At 46.6% G+C, this 16,549-nt stretch overlaps 1 protein-coding gene across 1 annotated transcript in view; it reads right to left on the bottom strand.

Moving 5' to 3' along the window:
- The window catches only part of LOC126175440 (neurotactin), a 264,898-nt gene that overhangs the window by 73,569 nt on the left and 174,780 nt on the right, over nt 1-16,549 (bottom strand). The window contains exon 3 of the mRNA XM_049922242.1: nt 1,746-1,889. Coding sequence (XP_049778199.1) covers nt 1,746-1,889 — 144 coding nt within the window. The remainder of the gene's footprint in view (nt 1-1,745; nt 1,890-16,549) is intronic.

The following is a 16,549-nucleotide window of genomic DNA, read 5'->3' as shown; positions in this document are numbered from 1 at the left end:
CTGGCCACTCTAGTCGAGCGACTTCGTTATCCTGAAAGAAGACATCCATAAGATGTGCACGATGGAGACGCGAATTGTCGTCCACGAAGACGAATGCTTCGCCAATATGCTACCGATATGGTTGCACTATCGGTCGGAGGATGGCATTCACGTATCGTACAGCCGTTACTGCGCCTTCCATGACCAACAACGGCGTACTTCGGCCCCACATAATGCCACCTTGTTGCACTCGCTGAAAAGTGTATCTAAGGCCTTCAGCATGACCGAGTTGCTTCCAAACACGTCTCCGACGATTGTCTTGTTGAAGGCATATGCGACACTCATCGGTGAAGAGAGCGTGATGTCAATCCTGAGCGGTCCATTCGGCATGTTGTTGGGCCCATCTATACCGCGCTGCATGGTGTCGTGGTTGCAAAGATGGACTTCGTCATGGACGTCGGGAGTGAATATGCGCATCATGCAGCCTATTGCGCACAGTTTGAGTTTGTAACACGACGTCCTATGGCTGCACGAGAAGCATTATTGCTGTCAGGGTTCCTCCGAGCCATAATTCGTAGGTAGCGGTAATCCACTGCAGTAGTAGCCCTTGGGCGGTCTGAGCGAGGCATGTCATCGACAGTTCCTGTCTCTTTGTGTCCTCCATGTCCGAACAACATCGCTTTGGTTCACTCCGAGACGCCTGGACACTTCCCTTTTTGAGAGCCTTCCTGGCACAAAGTAACAATGAGGATGCGATCGAACCGCGATATTGACCATCTAGGCATGTTGAACTACAGACAACACGCGCCGTGTACGTCCTTCCTGGTGGAATGACTGGAAATGATCGGCTGTCGGACCTCCTCCGTCTAATAGGCGCTGCTTATGCATGATTGTTTACATCTTTGGGCGCGTTTAGTGACATCTGAACAGTCAAAGGAACTGTTTCTGTGATACAATATCCACAGTTAACGTCTGTCTTCAGGAGTTCAGGGAACTGGAGTGATGCAAAATTCTTTTTGATGTATGTACTTACTTCCATTTGTAGCTTACGCTCACTGTTCTGTATAATAACTTGGTCGTCGGCATTTATCTGTCCCAATTCTTCTACCTTAAATTATATTGTCCTTCCTCCTTTTCCTGACCAGGCTGTCGACGCAGATGTCGAAGAGTGTCCATAACAAGCTACACCTGCTGTAATTACATGGTCTATTTCTACTTATGCTCTCAGCGTTTTGCCAGTATTTATTCTCGTTTTGATGTTTTTATGCAGAGCTGAGCAAACTTCTGTCAAGTGCCTGGGGAAACTTCTTTCCTCCATTATTGACCAGGGTATTTTGTGGATGCACTCAGAATCGTTTTTCGTAGTCGTTAAATGATGAGTTTGTTTTCATACTGAATTCTCGTCTTTCTTCTCAGGCGTGATGAAGCGAGTTTTTCTAGGGGAGCAAACCAATCAGACAAAGCCTGGTGTTCTAAGTTGGCGGTTATGCGATAAGGCCGGTAACCCATAAGTGTAAAAATCATACTATTAAGCCCCAGAATAAACCTGGGATGAAAACTGGAATCGTGTCGCATTTATAATGACCAGAACTGAACGTTGTCTCCTTAGCACTGTGTCACAACGTTGTCGCGGAGTCTTTTATCGCACACATTGTTACTTAGTTACTTACGGACACACAAGTACGACACGCACTAGGCTACAGAGCTGTATTTGGAAGAGGAAGCGTTTGTCGCGCCTCTGTAAGGAGGGCAGCGGGCGCACTGACCTTCTTCTTGGCGAAGGGGTTGGGCAGCAGCTTGGGCCTGCGCGGGGTGTCTCCCTCGCCGCCCCCGGCGCCGTCCGCCTGCGGCTGCTGGCCCGACTCCTGCTGCAGCAGGTCCTTCGCCTCCTCTCCGTCCAGTTCGCCCTCCTGCGCAACACAAGCAGCCCTCCTTAAGGCACGAGCAGTTCGCAGACTACACTACACAGCACGCTACGAAAATAATACACTCCTGGAAATGGAAAAAAGAACACATTGACACCGGTGTGTCAGACCCACCATACTTCCTCCGGACACTGCGAGAGGGCTGTACAAGCAATGATCACACGCACGGCACAGCGGACACATCAGGAACCGCGGTGTTGGCCGTCGAATGGCGCTAGCTGCGCAGCATTTGTGCACCGCCGCCGTCAGTGTCAGCCAGTTTGCCGTGGCATACGGAGCTCCATCGCAGTCTTTAACACTGGTAGCATGCCGCGACAGCGTGGACGTGAACCGTATGTGCAGTTGACGGACTTTGAGCGAGGGCGTATAGTGGGCATGCGGGAGGCCGGGTGGACGTACCGCCGAATTGCTCAACACGTGGGGCGTGAGGTCTCCACAGTACATCGATGTTGTCGCCAGTGGTCGGCGGAAGGTGCACGTGCCCGTCGACCTGGGACCGGACCGCAGCGACGCACGGATGCACGCCAAGACCGTAGGATCCTACGGTATCGGCGAGGACCATTCGCAACCGTCTCCATGAAGCTGGGCTACGGTCCCGCACACCGTTAGGCCGTCTTCCGCTCACGCCCCAACATCGTGCAGCCCGCCTCCAGTGGTGTCGCGACAGGCGTGAATGGAGGGACAAATGGAGACGTGTCGTCTTCAGCGATGAGAGTAGCTTCTGCCTTGGTGCCAATGATGGTCGTATGCGTGTTTGGCGCCGTGCAGGTGAGCGCCACAATCAGGACTGCATACGACCGAGGCACACAGGGCCAACACCCGGCATCATGGTGTGGGGAGCGATCTCCTACACTGGCCGTACACCACTGGTGATCGTCGAGGGGACACTGAATAGTGCACGGTACATCCAAACCGTCATCGAACCCATCGTTCTACCATTCCTAGACCGGCAAGGGAACTTGCTGTTCCAACAGGACAATGCACGTCCGCATGTATCCCGTGCCACCCAATGTGCTCTAGAAGGTGTAAGTCAACTACCCTGGCCAGCAAGATCTCCGGATCTGTCCCCCATTGAGCATGTTTGGGACTGGATGAAGCGTCGTCTCACGCGGTCTGCACGTCCAGCACGAACGCTGGTCCAACTGAGGCGCCAGGTGGAAATGGCATGGCAAGCCGTTCCACAGGACTACATCCAGCATCTCTACGATCGTCTCCATGGGAGAATAGCAGCCTGCATTGCTGCGAAAGATGGATATACACTGTACTAGTGCCGACATTGTGCATGCTCTGTTGCCTGTGTCTATGTGCCTGTGGTTCTGTCAGTGTGATCATGTGATGTATCTGACCCCAGGAATGTGTCAATAAAGTTTCCCCTTCCTGGGACAATGAATTCACGGTGTTCTTATTTCAATTTCCAGGAGTGTAGTTGCGGCATGCTACACACGTAAGCAACTGAGTCTATATATCCGTTATACAGAGTGGGCCGGAAAATATTTCACACACCTTACGGTAGGCATCCCAACTTACATCACTTTAAGATGCAAGAAATACACCACAGGCCATTAAAATTGCTACACCAAGAAGAAATGAAGATGATAAACGGTTATTCATTGGACAAATATATTATACTAGAACTGACATGTGATTACATTTTCACGCAGTTTTAGTGCATTGATCCTGAGAAATCACTACCCAGAACAACCACCTCTGGCCGTAATAACGCCCTTGATACGCCTGGGCATTGAGTCAAACAGAGCTTGGACGGCGTGTACAGGTACAGCTGCCCATGCAGCTTCAACACGATACCACAGTTCATCAAGAGTAGTGACTGGAGTATTGTGACGAGCCAGTTGCTCGGCCACCATTGACCAGACGTTTTCAGCCGGTGAGAGATCTGCTAGCCAGAGCAGTAGTCGAGCATTTTCTCTATCCAGAAAAGCCCGTACAGGACCTGCAACATGCGGTAGTGCATTATCCTGCTGAAATGTAGGGTTTCGCAGGGATCGAATGAAGGATAGAGCCACGGGTCGTAACACATCTGAAATGTAACGTCCACTGTCCAAAGTGCCGTCAATGCGAACAAGAGGTGACCGAGACGTGTAACCAACGGCAACCCATACCATCACGCCGGATGATACGCCAGTATGGTGATGACGAATACTCGCTTCCAATGTGCGTTCACCGCGATGTCGGATGCGACCATCGTGATGCTGTAAACAGAACCTGGATTCATCCGAAAAAATTACGTTTTGCCATTCGTGCGACCAGGTTCGTCGTTGAGTACACCAAAGCAGGCGCTCCTGTCTGTGATACAGCGTCAAGGGTAACCGCAGCCATGGTCTCCGAGCTGATAGTCTATGCTGCTGCAAACGTGGTCGAACTGTTCGTGCAGATGGTTGTTGTCTTGCAAACGTCCCCATCTGTTGACTCAGGGATCGAGGCGTGGCTGCACGATCCGTTACACCCATGCGGATAAGATGACTGTCATCTCAACTGCTTGTGATACGAGGCCGTTGGGATCCAGCACGGCGTTCCTGAACCCACCGATTCCATATTCTGCTAACAGTCATTGGATCTCGACCAACACGAGCAGCAATGTCGCGATACGATAAACCGCAATCGCTATAGGCTACAATTCGACCTTTATCAAAGTCGGAAACGTGATGGTACGCATTTCTCCTCCTTACACGAGGCATCACAACAACGTTTCACCAGGCAACGCCGATCAACTGCTGTTTGTGTATGAGAAATGGGTTGGAAACATTCCTCATGTCAGCACGTTTTAGGTGTCGCCACCGGCGCCAACCTTGTGTGAATGCTCTGAAAAACTAATCATTTGCATATCACAGCATCTTCTTCCTGTCGGTTAAATTTCGCGTGTGTAGCACGTCATGTTCGTGGTGTAGCAATTTGAATGTCCAGTAGTGTATTTTACGGACCAGTTTTATTTTATCCACTCTGAACAAGTATTTTTGTAATTATTACCATTATGTTCTGATACTTTGCCGAGGTAATATCATTATGTTCTGCATAGAGAGTGAGGTGTCTGTCATTCTCCTACGGAAGCTATGTCACGCTTGCCACTGGTCCGTACTGCAGCAGAAGGTGTCGAACCGCCAACGCATACTGCTGTAAACTGTGAACCTACTTCATATATTTTAGAATAATAATGCTCACTCAACTTCGTGGCAATCGGACTACTGTAATGGGTTCGTTACATCGGATAAAGAGGCAGCTGTTCCAACGAACCGTGTGTCTAAAACCACATGTCCTCTGCATCGTATATTTACAGGAAAATGCAGTGTGTTTCACAATTACTATTACAGGCTTCTAAGGGTTGTACATAAAGTATTGATAAAAACCCCATGTCTGGAGTGGTCGTGCGGTAGCGTTCTCGCTTCCCACGCCCGGGTTCGATTCCCGGCGGGGTCAGGGATTTTCTCTGCCTCGTGATGACTGGGTGTTGTGTGATGTCCTTAGGTTAGTTAGGTTTAAGTAGTTCTAAGTTCTAGGGGACTGATGACCATAGATGTTAAGTCCCATAGTGCTCAGAGCCATGTCTGGAAATGTACCGTTTGAATATACACGGAAGCGCCAAAGAAACTGATATAGGCATGAGTATTCAAATACAGAGATACATAAACAAGCAGAAGACGACACTGTGGTCGGCAACGCCTATATAATGCAACAAATGTTTGGCGCAGTTGTTAGATCGGTTACTGCTGCTACAATGGCAGGTTATCATGAATTGAGTGAGTTTGAACGTGGTGTTATAGACGACGCACGAGCGATGGGACACAGCATCTCCGAGGTGGCAATGAAGTGGGGATTTTTCCGTACGACAACTTCACGAAAGTACCGTGAATTTCAGGAATCCGGTAAAACATCGAATCTCCGACATCGCTGCGTCCGGAAAAAGACCTGCAAGAACGGGACCAACGACGACTGAAGACAATCATTCAACGTGACGGACGTGCAACCATTTCGCAAACTGCTGCAGATTTCAATGCTGGGCCATCAACAACTGTCAGCGTACGAACGATTCGACGAAACATCATCGATATGGGCTTTCGGAGCCGAAGGCCCACTCATATACCCTTGATGACTGCAAGACACAAAGCCTTATGCCTCTCCTGGCTCCGTCAATGAGCAGTCTAAGGGGCTGCACGCTGCAGTTATAGACTGTATGGCTGCTCCCGGCGGAGGTTCGAGTCCTCCCTCGGGCATGGGTGTGTTTGTTTGTCCTTAGGATAATTTAGGTTAAGTAGTGTGTAAGCTTAGGGACTGATGACCTTAGCAGTTAAATCCCATAAGACTTCACGAACATTTTTTTGCTCCGTCAATACCGACATTGGACTGTTGATGACTGGAAACATGTTGCCTGGTCGGACGAGTCTCGTTTCAAATTGTGTCGAGTGGATGAACGTGTACGGGTGTGGAGACAACCTCATTAATCCATGGACCACGCATGTCTGCAGGGGACTGTTCAAGCTGGTGGCGCCTCTGTAATGGTGTGAGGCGTGTGCAGTTGGCGTGACATGAGACCCCTGATTGGTCTAGATAAAACTCTGACAGGTGACACGTACGTAAGCATCCTGTCTGATCACCAGCATCCATTCATGTCCATTGTGCATTCCGGCGAACGTGGGTAATTCCAGCGGGACAATTCGACTCTCCACAGGTCCAGAATTGCTACAGAGTGGCGCAAGGAACACTCTTGTGAGTTTTAAACACTTCCGCCGGCCACCAGACTCGCCAGACATGAACGTTATTGAGTATATCTGGAATGTCTTGCAACGCGCTGTTCAGAAGAGATCTCCACCCCCACGTACTATTAATGATTTATGGATAAACCTGTAGGATTCATGGTGTCAATTCTACTACTTCAGACATTAGTCGAGTCCATGTCACGTCGTGTTGCGGCACTTCTGCGTGCTGCGTCCTGCACGATTTTAGACAGGTGTGCCAGTTTCTTTGACTCTTCAGTGTAAAATAAGCTTGAAGATCGGACCACATTAAAATCTTCACCTTTTCGGTACCGAACGTAATGTAAAAGCTGCACAACGTGTCGAGAACACTTTCCGGAACCCTTCAAATACCATTTTCGTCCGACTATAAGAATGAGTGACTGGGACTGGTACGCTCCCAGCTAGGGAGGGGTGACTGCGGTGTTCCACGGACGCGCACGTGTTTGTGGACTGTGTGTGTGAAATCATGCACCGCAGATACATTTCGTGCAACGAATAGCAGGGTCGTCACAAGGAGCAGCTCCTGCAGTGAGTGTACACACGTCAGAGGTCATTGCTTCGCTGTGTGCGTGGCGTGAAGGGGGAAATTTGGAAGTGATCCGATCTTCAAACTTATCTTCCATCCAAACGGTGCATTTTCGGACATGGGTTCCTTATCAGAACTTTATCTACTAAGTTCTGCAATGACAAAAGGCACTCACATTTAACACTTTTTATAAGGAATAATTTTACGACAGCCACGGTTCTCATAATGTCTACTTCCCACGAGATAGCGCTGAACACAGTTTATTATTTCACTTGTGACGGTAATAGTAGCAATAAGAATCACAACAATAATAACAACTTCGAGTGGCTGAACGAGCTGGTGCAAGTCTTTAATTGGACGCCACTACAGCGGCTTCAGTGCCCATAAGGTATGCCAGAAATCCTGCCAGGAGAAGGGACCCACAGTTTAGGGTGAAATCCTAACAACAAGTCGTTGCTACCGAATCTTCACATCGCTGAGAGGTGAAGGCTACGTTACATGCAGACTGGAAGATTTCCGTGGTCTGACCGGGATTCGATCCGACTACTTCTCGTTTTCCAGGCACGCGCTTTACCACTAGACCACCGGCCGCCCTTCCCCCCTTATGTAACTGGTTTACGGGCTCTCGTCACTTTCTCTAAGTCCAAATCACCCATCCTGCGCGTCTGTATACTATATAAATTAGTTAATTTCATCTAGTTCGCGCTATGAACACTTCACTTACTTGTTTACTTCACTCGAAACTACTCAATCCAATTTCTTTACACAGGCGCCCATGTAGAAGTTAGCTTACTATGTGCCACCAGTGGCTGCCATACATATACATATTTGTCTGCGATCTTTAAACTCTTCGTAACTCACCATCATTACCAGTTAATTTTAATTGTGAACATTTTAGATTACCATTTACAGTGGCTGTTTTGATATCGACTAAAACAACAAGTTTACTGTGACCTTTCACAACTTATTTTGTTTCCACTTACGCGATTAAGAGGATTAAACGTACATCATAGGTGGATTTATGTAAATACACATGTACAGTGTGACAATTATTGAACTATATGAAAAAAACGTAAATTAGTTATAAACTACGGCGTTCACACATTTTTTTTCAACATGTAGACTTCACTACAGATATTCGGATTTAGGTTAAGTCATGTTCGATATGCCTGCCCATCATTGGCGATGATGTGGGGCAGACGAATAGGGAAATTATGCATGACCAACTGAAGTGTTGGGACATTGATGCTGTCGGTGACCTCCTGAATGGCTGTTTTCAGTTCAGCAATGGTTTTGGGTTTATTGCTGTACAACTTGTCTTTAATATAGCCCCACAAAAACAGTCGCATGTACTCATATCCGGAGACTATTGCGGCCAATCTAGACCAAAACCAGTGGCATCTGGGTACTCCAGAGCCAGAATGCGGCCCCTAAAGTGCTCCTCCGGGACATCAAACAGCCTCTTGCTTCGAAGGGGTCGAGGTCCGTCTTGCATAAACCACATCTTGTCGACATTAGGATCACTTTCGATAACGGGGATTAAATAATTTTCCAAAACCTTCACGTACCGTTCGGTAGCCACCGTGACATCAATTAACATCGCACCGATTACTCCGTGACTTGACATCGCACGTCACACAGTCAGTTGTTGAGGATGAAGATACTTCTCGATCGCGAAATGCGGACTCTCAGTCCCCCATATGGGCCAATCGACTTATTGACGAACTCTTCCAAATGAAAGTGGCCTTCGTCGTTAAACCATGTATGCTTACGCATCTTAATTCCCATCATGCCCCGCGGCCAACCGTGCAGTTTAAACGTCCTTACCCAAACTGTTCAGAAACTATGACAACTTTATTTCATATAGTTCTATAACAGCCATCCCATATGTGTTGTGTTACAACTTTGGGGCAACCTATAGCGCTGCCTCCAGTGGTCAAAGGCTCCTTTTCCTGTCTTGTTGCAGCGCATATGACACCACATACACCTTGTAAACACGTAGCAGTAAACTTGAAGCGTGAATCGATATTTACAATTAGCTTCACAAAAATTACTTTCTATGAACCTTCAAATATTGTTACGTCTAAAATATTCTCGTTACCGCTTTGATATTTATTATGCTTCAAAATTAAATTTTTGTCCTCGCTTCTGGGTCACAGCCCGACCGTCACCCTTAACCACTAGCCAGCGCCTGCCTCAAGTCATAGTCCCGAAAGAGCACGCACTCTACTTGGGATTCTCCGCTGTTGGTGCTAAACCCCTAAGTCTAGAACCTTCCAGCATATCAGCGATATTGTACCCAAGGGAAATAAGCTGCTGATATCGATTTTTAGTAAGGGTACTCTTACAACACCTTTCGCAGTACTCGTCTGTCGATCCGGTTTTGTGTGGGAGCTTTACGGGCAGTTTCGGCGGTGTTGACAAGCTAACAGCCATCCTGAAGCTGGACCACATTGCGTGGTCCAGTATTCAGCCCCCTCCTATCCACTGGATCCACATACAAATCACCATTATGTTAGCACGCCTTGAAAGAGTGGAAACTACACGTTATGACAAGCCCTGATCATCCTGTACCGTTCGAACTCACTCACTTGCTGACAGGCATGCGACGAGTACTGGCATGAGCTTTCACGTTCCCACGTCAGTTTGTTCGGCGTGTCGATGACATCTTCCCCACACGAGACAAGAGACAGGGGGCTGCTAGGCCTACGAGTTCTTCATCTCTCGGAAACCTTAGATCGTTTATTGAAGGTGGACTCTCTTCAAAGGGTTCTAGCTCACTTATATGCTCTTGAGATATCGCATAAAGGACTCAACGCTAAAATCGAAGAAGGTCATTCTCCCACGCACCATTCGTGGGTGATGGTTGTGGCGTTAGGGAGGCGGGGGTGAGGGAGCGAGGGGAAGGAGGGAGGAACTAACGCCTATCTTCCTTTCGGTGTACAAATGTAGATGTAAATGAAAACTATTATTGACACGCTTGGACAGCAAGATTAACAAATTCATCTGCCTGTCTAATGCTCTTGGTAATTATAATAGCACGGCAAGACCAAAGCACAATCAACTGATTATATTCCCACGTGGTACTCAATAGAATATGGAACGCTTAGCTTATTAATATATGTATCTATATCCCCCTATATGTATGTGTCTGAATACTGCTGTTTCTATTCGTATGGCTGCTATACCTAAATCTGGTTCTTGTATACTGCTCTTATGTTCTGTCAAGATGGTATTTATAGACCTGCACAAATATTCAATTCTTTCCCCGCAGCTTTTGAAAGAACATATTATTGCTAATTTAGATATCTAGTCATTAATATGAACTGAAATGGGAATATCCCAAATGTGTGCCAACAGCAAATTATCAACTCTTATTCTGTTACCAGTAAGATTTTTACAGCATACTACCCATTTGTATCCTCTTTTGCAATTTCGTTTTCTGTACTCGTTTCAGTATATTTTGGATGTGCACTTTGTTTTATGTCGGTATCTGACCTTTGTTAAGCCTCTGTAACTTCGTACCGGGATACGGCTAAACTAACGTATACTCTGACCTGTAAAAACAAACTGTAGGATAACATTTACAGTGTTGAGATGGCTGTATGGGCACGTTCAGAAAGCTAGTAAATTGAAATTTTAAAAAAATCATCTTATATCGAGGATCCTTAACTAAGGAGTAACAATGATACTCTGATACCAATAGCAACAGATTGAAGAAGTTATTTTACCTATGATGACTTGGGAATGCCGTAGTTGTCCTCAGAAATGTCAGCGAGGGGGTGAAACTGCAGCCAGCCTCACTATTTTTGAATCGACGGATATTTCTCTGTAACTAATTTAATGCTTTGGCCCACCATCAGACAGCACCTTCCACAAATTCCTACATTTTATCTTTAATATAAATGATTTTGTCGCTTTCACAACGATCTTTCACGTAACTTAGAAAAAAAGCGTTTGTAAACCACAAAACAACTTTTGACTCTTTTGTATTCTAGGATAAAAACGCATACAAGATTTCGCCGCTGCCAACCGATTACGCGCCTTTGCCTCAAGACAGTAAAGGAAGAATAAATTTTTTTTATTCAAAAATACTGGGTACTATAGCTGGTTGCAGTTTTCTTTCTCACAGACAGATTAAAGAAAGTTACAGGACTCAATATCTTGTGCTGTTCAAGTACTATTAAAACATTAAAGAATTTACTGCGGTTCTCTTCGCAGGCGTGGCAATCGATGTTAATACTAATCACGTAAGCGGAAAACGAGCTAAGCTACAACTCAGATTTACTCGAGATACAAGGCTGAGAGTGTTTTTCCGCCGAAATAAATATCCATGAATTACAATACTTCATCCGCAGCGTTTTCGTGCAAAGATAGCGGCAGTTATTTCGTCGCGTGACAAAATATAATCCCAGCAGGACATTACCTGACTGGTGCTTTCTACCATACATAAATCTTCGTTTAACTCAGTATCATATTCATAGCCCAGCTACATTTAAGAGCGGTGCTTTATTGTTACGGATATTTGTTGACAAGTGCCCATAACAAATTTCGTTGAATTGGCTGCCCATAAATTTCATTCAAGCCTTCCATAACGCGTCAATAGCGCACCTCAGTAAACACTAACGGCTTGAAATAACTCTTCCAAACACAGGGTCGTTATACTTCAACTTTCGCCACTTGAAAGGGCCCCAACGAAAAACGAGTAACCGTAGGATAATGAAACTTTGTGGGACTATTTTCTGAAGACAAATAAGCATTTAAAGAAACACATTTCAATTTACACATGAGAGGGTAACATTTCTAATAGCATACTATTTTTACGTTAGAGGTTACAAACGTTACTCTGTGTGACGTCTGTATGTTTGTAGAGATACCGTTCCACAATTGGTCGCAGCACTTTTCGAACGGTGGACCATGGAATGTTCAGCTGTCTTGACACACCTTGACGCACATTGCGTTCAGCATTCTCAGCCGCGGCAACAGTAATTTCTTAAACAATCTGTGGTGCAATGAAACGTCGGTCTCCCCTGGGAGCAATTTCCAAACTGCCAGTTAATCCGAACTTCCGAATTATGTTCTTTAACCACGGTGCGGAAAGGGAACTTTTCCGTATGCCTAAACTCTCCGTATTACAAAACTCTCGTAAAGTTAACGATAGCAGTAGGGTATACACTGAAGAGCCAAAGAAACTGGTACACCTGCCTAATATCGTGTACGTCCCCCGCGAGCACGCAGACGTGCCACAACATGGCGTGGTATGGACTCGACTAATTGTCTGAAGTAATGCTGGAGGGAACTGACACCACGAATCCTGCAGGGATGTCCATAAATCCGTAAGAGTACGACAGGGTGGAGATCTCTTGTAAACAGCACGTTGCAAAGCATCCCAGATATGCTCAATAATGTTCATGTCTAGGGAGTTTGGTGGGTAGCGGAAGTGTTTAATGTCAGAAGAGTATTCCTGGATCTGTAGTAGTTTTGGGCGTGTAGGTTGTCGCATTGTCCTACTGGAATTGCTCAAGTTCTGCGAAATGCACAATGGACATGAATGGAGCAGGTGATCACACAGGATGTTTATGTACGTGTCACCTGTCAGAGTCGTATCTAAATGTATCAGGGGTCCATATCACTCCAACTGCACAGGCCCCACGCCATTACAGAGCCTCCACCAGCTTGAACAGTCCCTGCTGACATGCAGGATCCATGGATTCAAGAGGTTATCTCTATACTGGTACACAACTTGTTTCCAGTCATCAACAGTCCAGTGTCGGTGTTGACGGGCCCAGGCGAGGCGTAAAGCTTTGTGTCGAGCAGTCATCAAGGGTATACAACTGGGCCTTCGAGTCCGAAAGCCCATATCGATGATATTTCGTTAAATGGTTCGCACGCTGACAACTGTTAATAGCCCAGCATTGAAATCTGTAGCAATTTGCGAAAATATTGTACTTCTGTCATATTGAACGATTCTCTTCAGTCGTCGTTGGTCCCGTTCTTACAGGATCTCTTTCCGGTCGCAGTGATATCTGAGATGTGATGCTTTACCGGCTTACTGATAATCACGGTACACTCGTGAAATGGTCACACGAGAAAATCCCTGCTTCATCACTACCTCGGAGACGCTATGTCCCATCGCTCTCGCGCCGCCTATAACTCCACGTTCAAACTCACTTAAATCTCGATAACCTGCCATTGTAGCAGCAGTAACCGATCTAACAACTGCACCAGACACTTGCTGTCTTATATAGGCGTTGCCGACCACAGCGCCGTATTCCGCCTATCTACATATCTCTGTATTTGAATACGCGTGCATATACCACTTTCTTTGGCGCTTCAGTGTAAAACAGGACATTTTGTACTTAATTTGGTACGTAACATACCATTGGATATCCAACAATTGTAATTAATTAACCATAACCTATAAATTATGAGTTCCTTTGAATAAAATGTGGAGCGGTAATCGTTACGATGATTTAGTAGCGATGTAACATTCCCACCCCCCATCCCCTTTAATGTTCGCGAAGAGCAGCAGTACTATTGCTGTTGTTTTGATAGAACAGCTTTACGAGTAAAGTCCTGCTCACCTCGTCCACGCTGGCTGCTTTCAAATGCAATGCATACTGATGCTTGTCTTTCAACCCTACATCACCGTACCGGTACCGGCGCCAAACGTCAAATAACACTACTAATAACGGAAATCCTGCAGCTCACAGTCTAAACACCATTTCTGTAATATTGGGAACCCATATGGTAAATTGTTTGACCTCTACACTGGCTCAAGTAGCAAAAGTTTAGTTATAACCAGCCTGTATATACACACACACATGAAAAAAAGGTTTGCATCACCTAGGTTCCGAGAGGTCTGGAAGCAGTACAAAAAATTGGAGTAGAGATCAACATAACCATCATTTCCGCCCTTTTTATTGCTCATGAAAACCACACACTGCATGTTGTACTACCATACAGCGAGACCATCAGAGGTGGTGGACCAGATTGCTGTACACATCAGTAACTATAATACCCAGTATCACGTCTTCTTGCATTGATGCATGCCTGTATTCGTCGTGGCATGCTATTCCCAAGTTCATCAAGGCACTGTTGGTCCAGATTGTCCCACTCCTCAACGGCGATTCGGCGTAGATTCCTCAGAGTGGTTGGTGGGTCACATCGTCCATAAACAGCCCTTTTCAAACTATCAAAGACATGTTCGATAGGATTCATGTCTGGAGAACATGCTGGCCATTCTAGTCGAGCGACGTCGTCATTCTGAAGGAAGACATTCATAAGATGTGCGCGATGGAGGTGCGAATTGTCGTCCATGAAGACGAATGCCTCGCCAGTATGCTGTCGATATGGTTGCACTATCGGGCGGAGGATGGCATTCACGTAACATACAGCCGTTACGCTACCTTCCATGACCACCAGCGGCGTACGTCTGCCCCACATATTGCCACCCTAAAGCAGCAGGGAACCTCCACCTTGCTGGACTCGCTGGACACTGTGTTTAAGGCGTTCAGGCTGACCGGGTTGCCTCCAAACACGTCTCCGACGGTTGTCTGGTTGAAGGCTTATGCGACACTCATCGGTGAAGGTACGTGATGCCAATCCTGAGCGGTCCGTTCGGCATGTTGATGGGCCCATCCGTACCGCGCTGCATGGTCTCGTGGTTGCAAAGATGGACCTCGCCATGTACTTCGGGAGTGAAGTTGCGCTTCATTTAGCCTGTTGCGCACAGTTTGAGTCGTACGTAACACGACGTCCTGTGACTGCACGAAAAACATTATTCAACATGGTGGCGTTGCTGTCAGGGTTCCTCCGAGCCATAATCCGTAGGTAGCGGTCATCCACTACAGTAGTAGCCCTTGGGCGGCCTGAGCGAGGCATGTCATTGACAGTTCCTGTCTCTCTGTATCTCCTCCATATCCGAACAACATCGCTTTGGTACACTCCGAGACGCCTGGACACTTCCCTTGCTGAGAGCCCTTCCTGGCACAAAATAACAATGCAGACGCGATCGAATCGCGATAATGACCGCCGATGCATGGTTGAACTACAGACAACACCAGCCGTGTGTCTCCTTCCTGGTGGAATGACTGGAACTGATCGGCTATCGGACCTCTGGCTCTGAGCACTATGAGACTTAACTTCTGAGGTCATCAGTCCCCTAGAACTTAGACCTACTTAAGCCTAACTAACCTAAGGACGTCACACACAGCCATGCCCGAGGCAGGATTCGAACCTGCGACCGTAGCAGTCGCGCGGTTCCAGACTGTAGCGTCTAGAACCGCTCTGCCACCCCGGCCGGCCAACCGCTGTTCTACACAGTGTTACAGGGCTATTGGTGGTACAGGTGCTTTGTATACATGTTGGACAGTCCGCAATGATATACCAACGAATCGGGCAACGTCTTTCACTACGTGGTCATTGTCGCATCCGTCAACCGTAGAGGGTGACACGACTGCCCCCCACCAGTTTACGCTATCCACAGAGCTCTAAGACTACACCTGTGTGCCCTTTTACGAGGAGTGCTTAATACGAGTGCATGCTGAAAAGTAATGCCTTAGGATTTTTAATGTGAGGACTCTTCAAGCTTTTTAACTAAAACAAACGTTATTGACTTTCTATGTCTTTATTTTTCATGTCTACATGTTTGCAGCCCTCGGCTGCTGGAGGGCTCCGAATTGTAGCACGTAACATGGCGGTGTGTAAAGTAACTATGTCGGTGCGTGAGAATCTGCGTGCTGTAATCGAGTTTCGAGTTCGAAGAGTTCGTCCACACATGGAGCGCCCTCTCCTTCAGCATGAAAATGCCAGATCGCACACGAGCGCTGCGATATCTGCAACAGTCTGACGCCTTGTGTTCCACTGTCACCGAGCATCATCCGTACAGTCGTGACACTTGGCCCTATTCGATTTTCATCTGTTTCCAAAACTTAAAGAACACCGTCGAGGATAGTGACGAAGTAGAGCAAGCAGAAACGTGGTTGTGGCTCCTTCAACGAAGTCAAACATTCCACAGAAACGATATCAACAAACTGGTCTCTCGTTGGTAGAAATGTGTTCGTCGCCAGGTTGATTATGTTGATAAATAAATACGCAGACATGAAGAATAAAGTCGTAGAATGTCAATAAAATTTGTTTTATTAAAAAAATTTGAATAGTTTTCACACACCAAAAAAATCGAAGACACTACTTTTCAGCGCGCCCTTTTTTTATTAGCTTTCTTGAAAATGTATAAAAGTGTTTGTTTCAAATAAAAATACACCGGTGTCCAAACGAAAGCAACAAACCGCTATTTTCTCGTCCTGTGTCTAATTTGGAAAGTTGTGGTAAGGTGTTATGGGACTAAATTGCTGAGGTCATCGGTTCCT

This window comes from Schistocerca cancellata, chromosome 3 (genome assembly GCF_023864275.1).
Source record: "Schistocerca cancellata isolate TAMUIC-IGC-003103 chromosome 3, iqSchCanc2.1, whole genome shotgun sequence".
Classification (NCBI taxonomy): domain Eukaryota; kingdom Metazoa; phylum Arthropoda; class Insecta; order Orthoptera; family Acrididae; genus Schistocerca; species Schistocerca cancellata.
The sequence above is the reverse complement of the archived record's forward strand: the minus strand, read 5'-3'. Positions and strand labels throughout refer to the sequence as shown.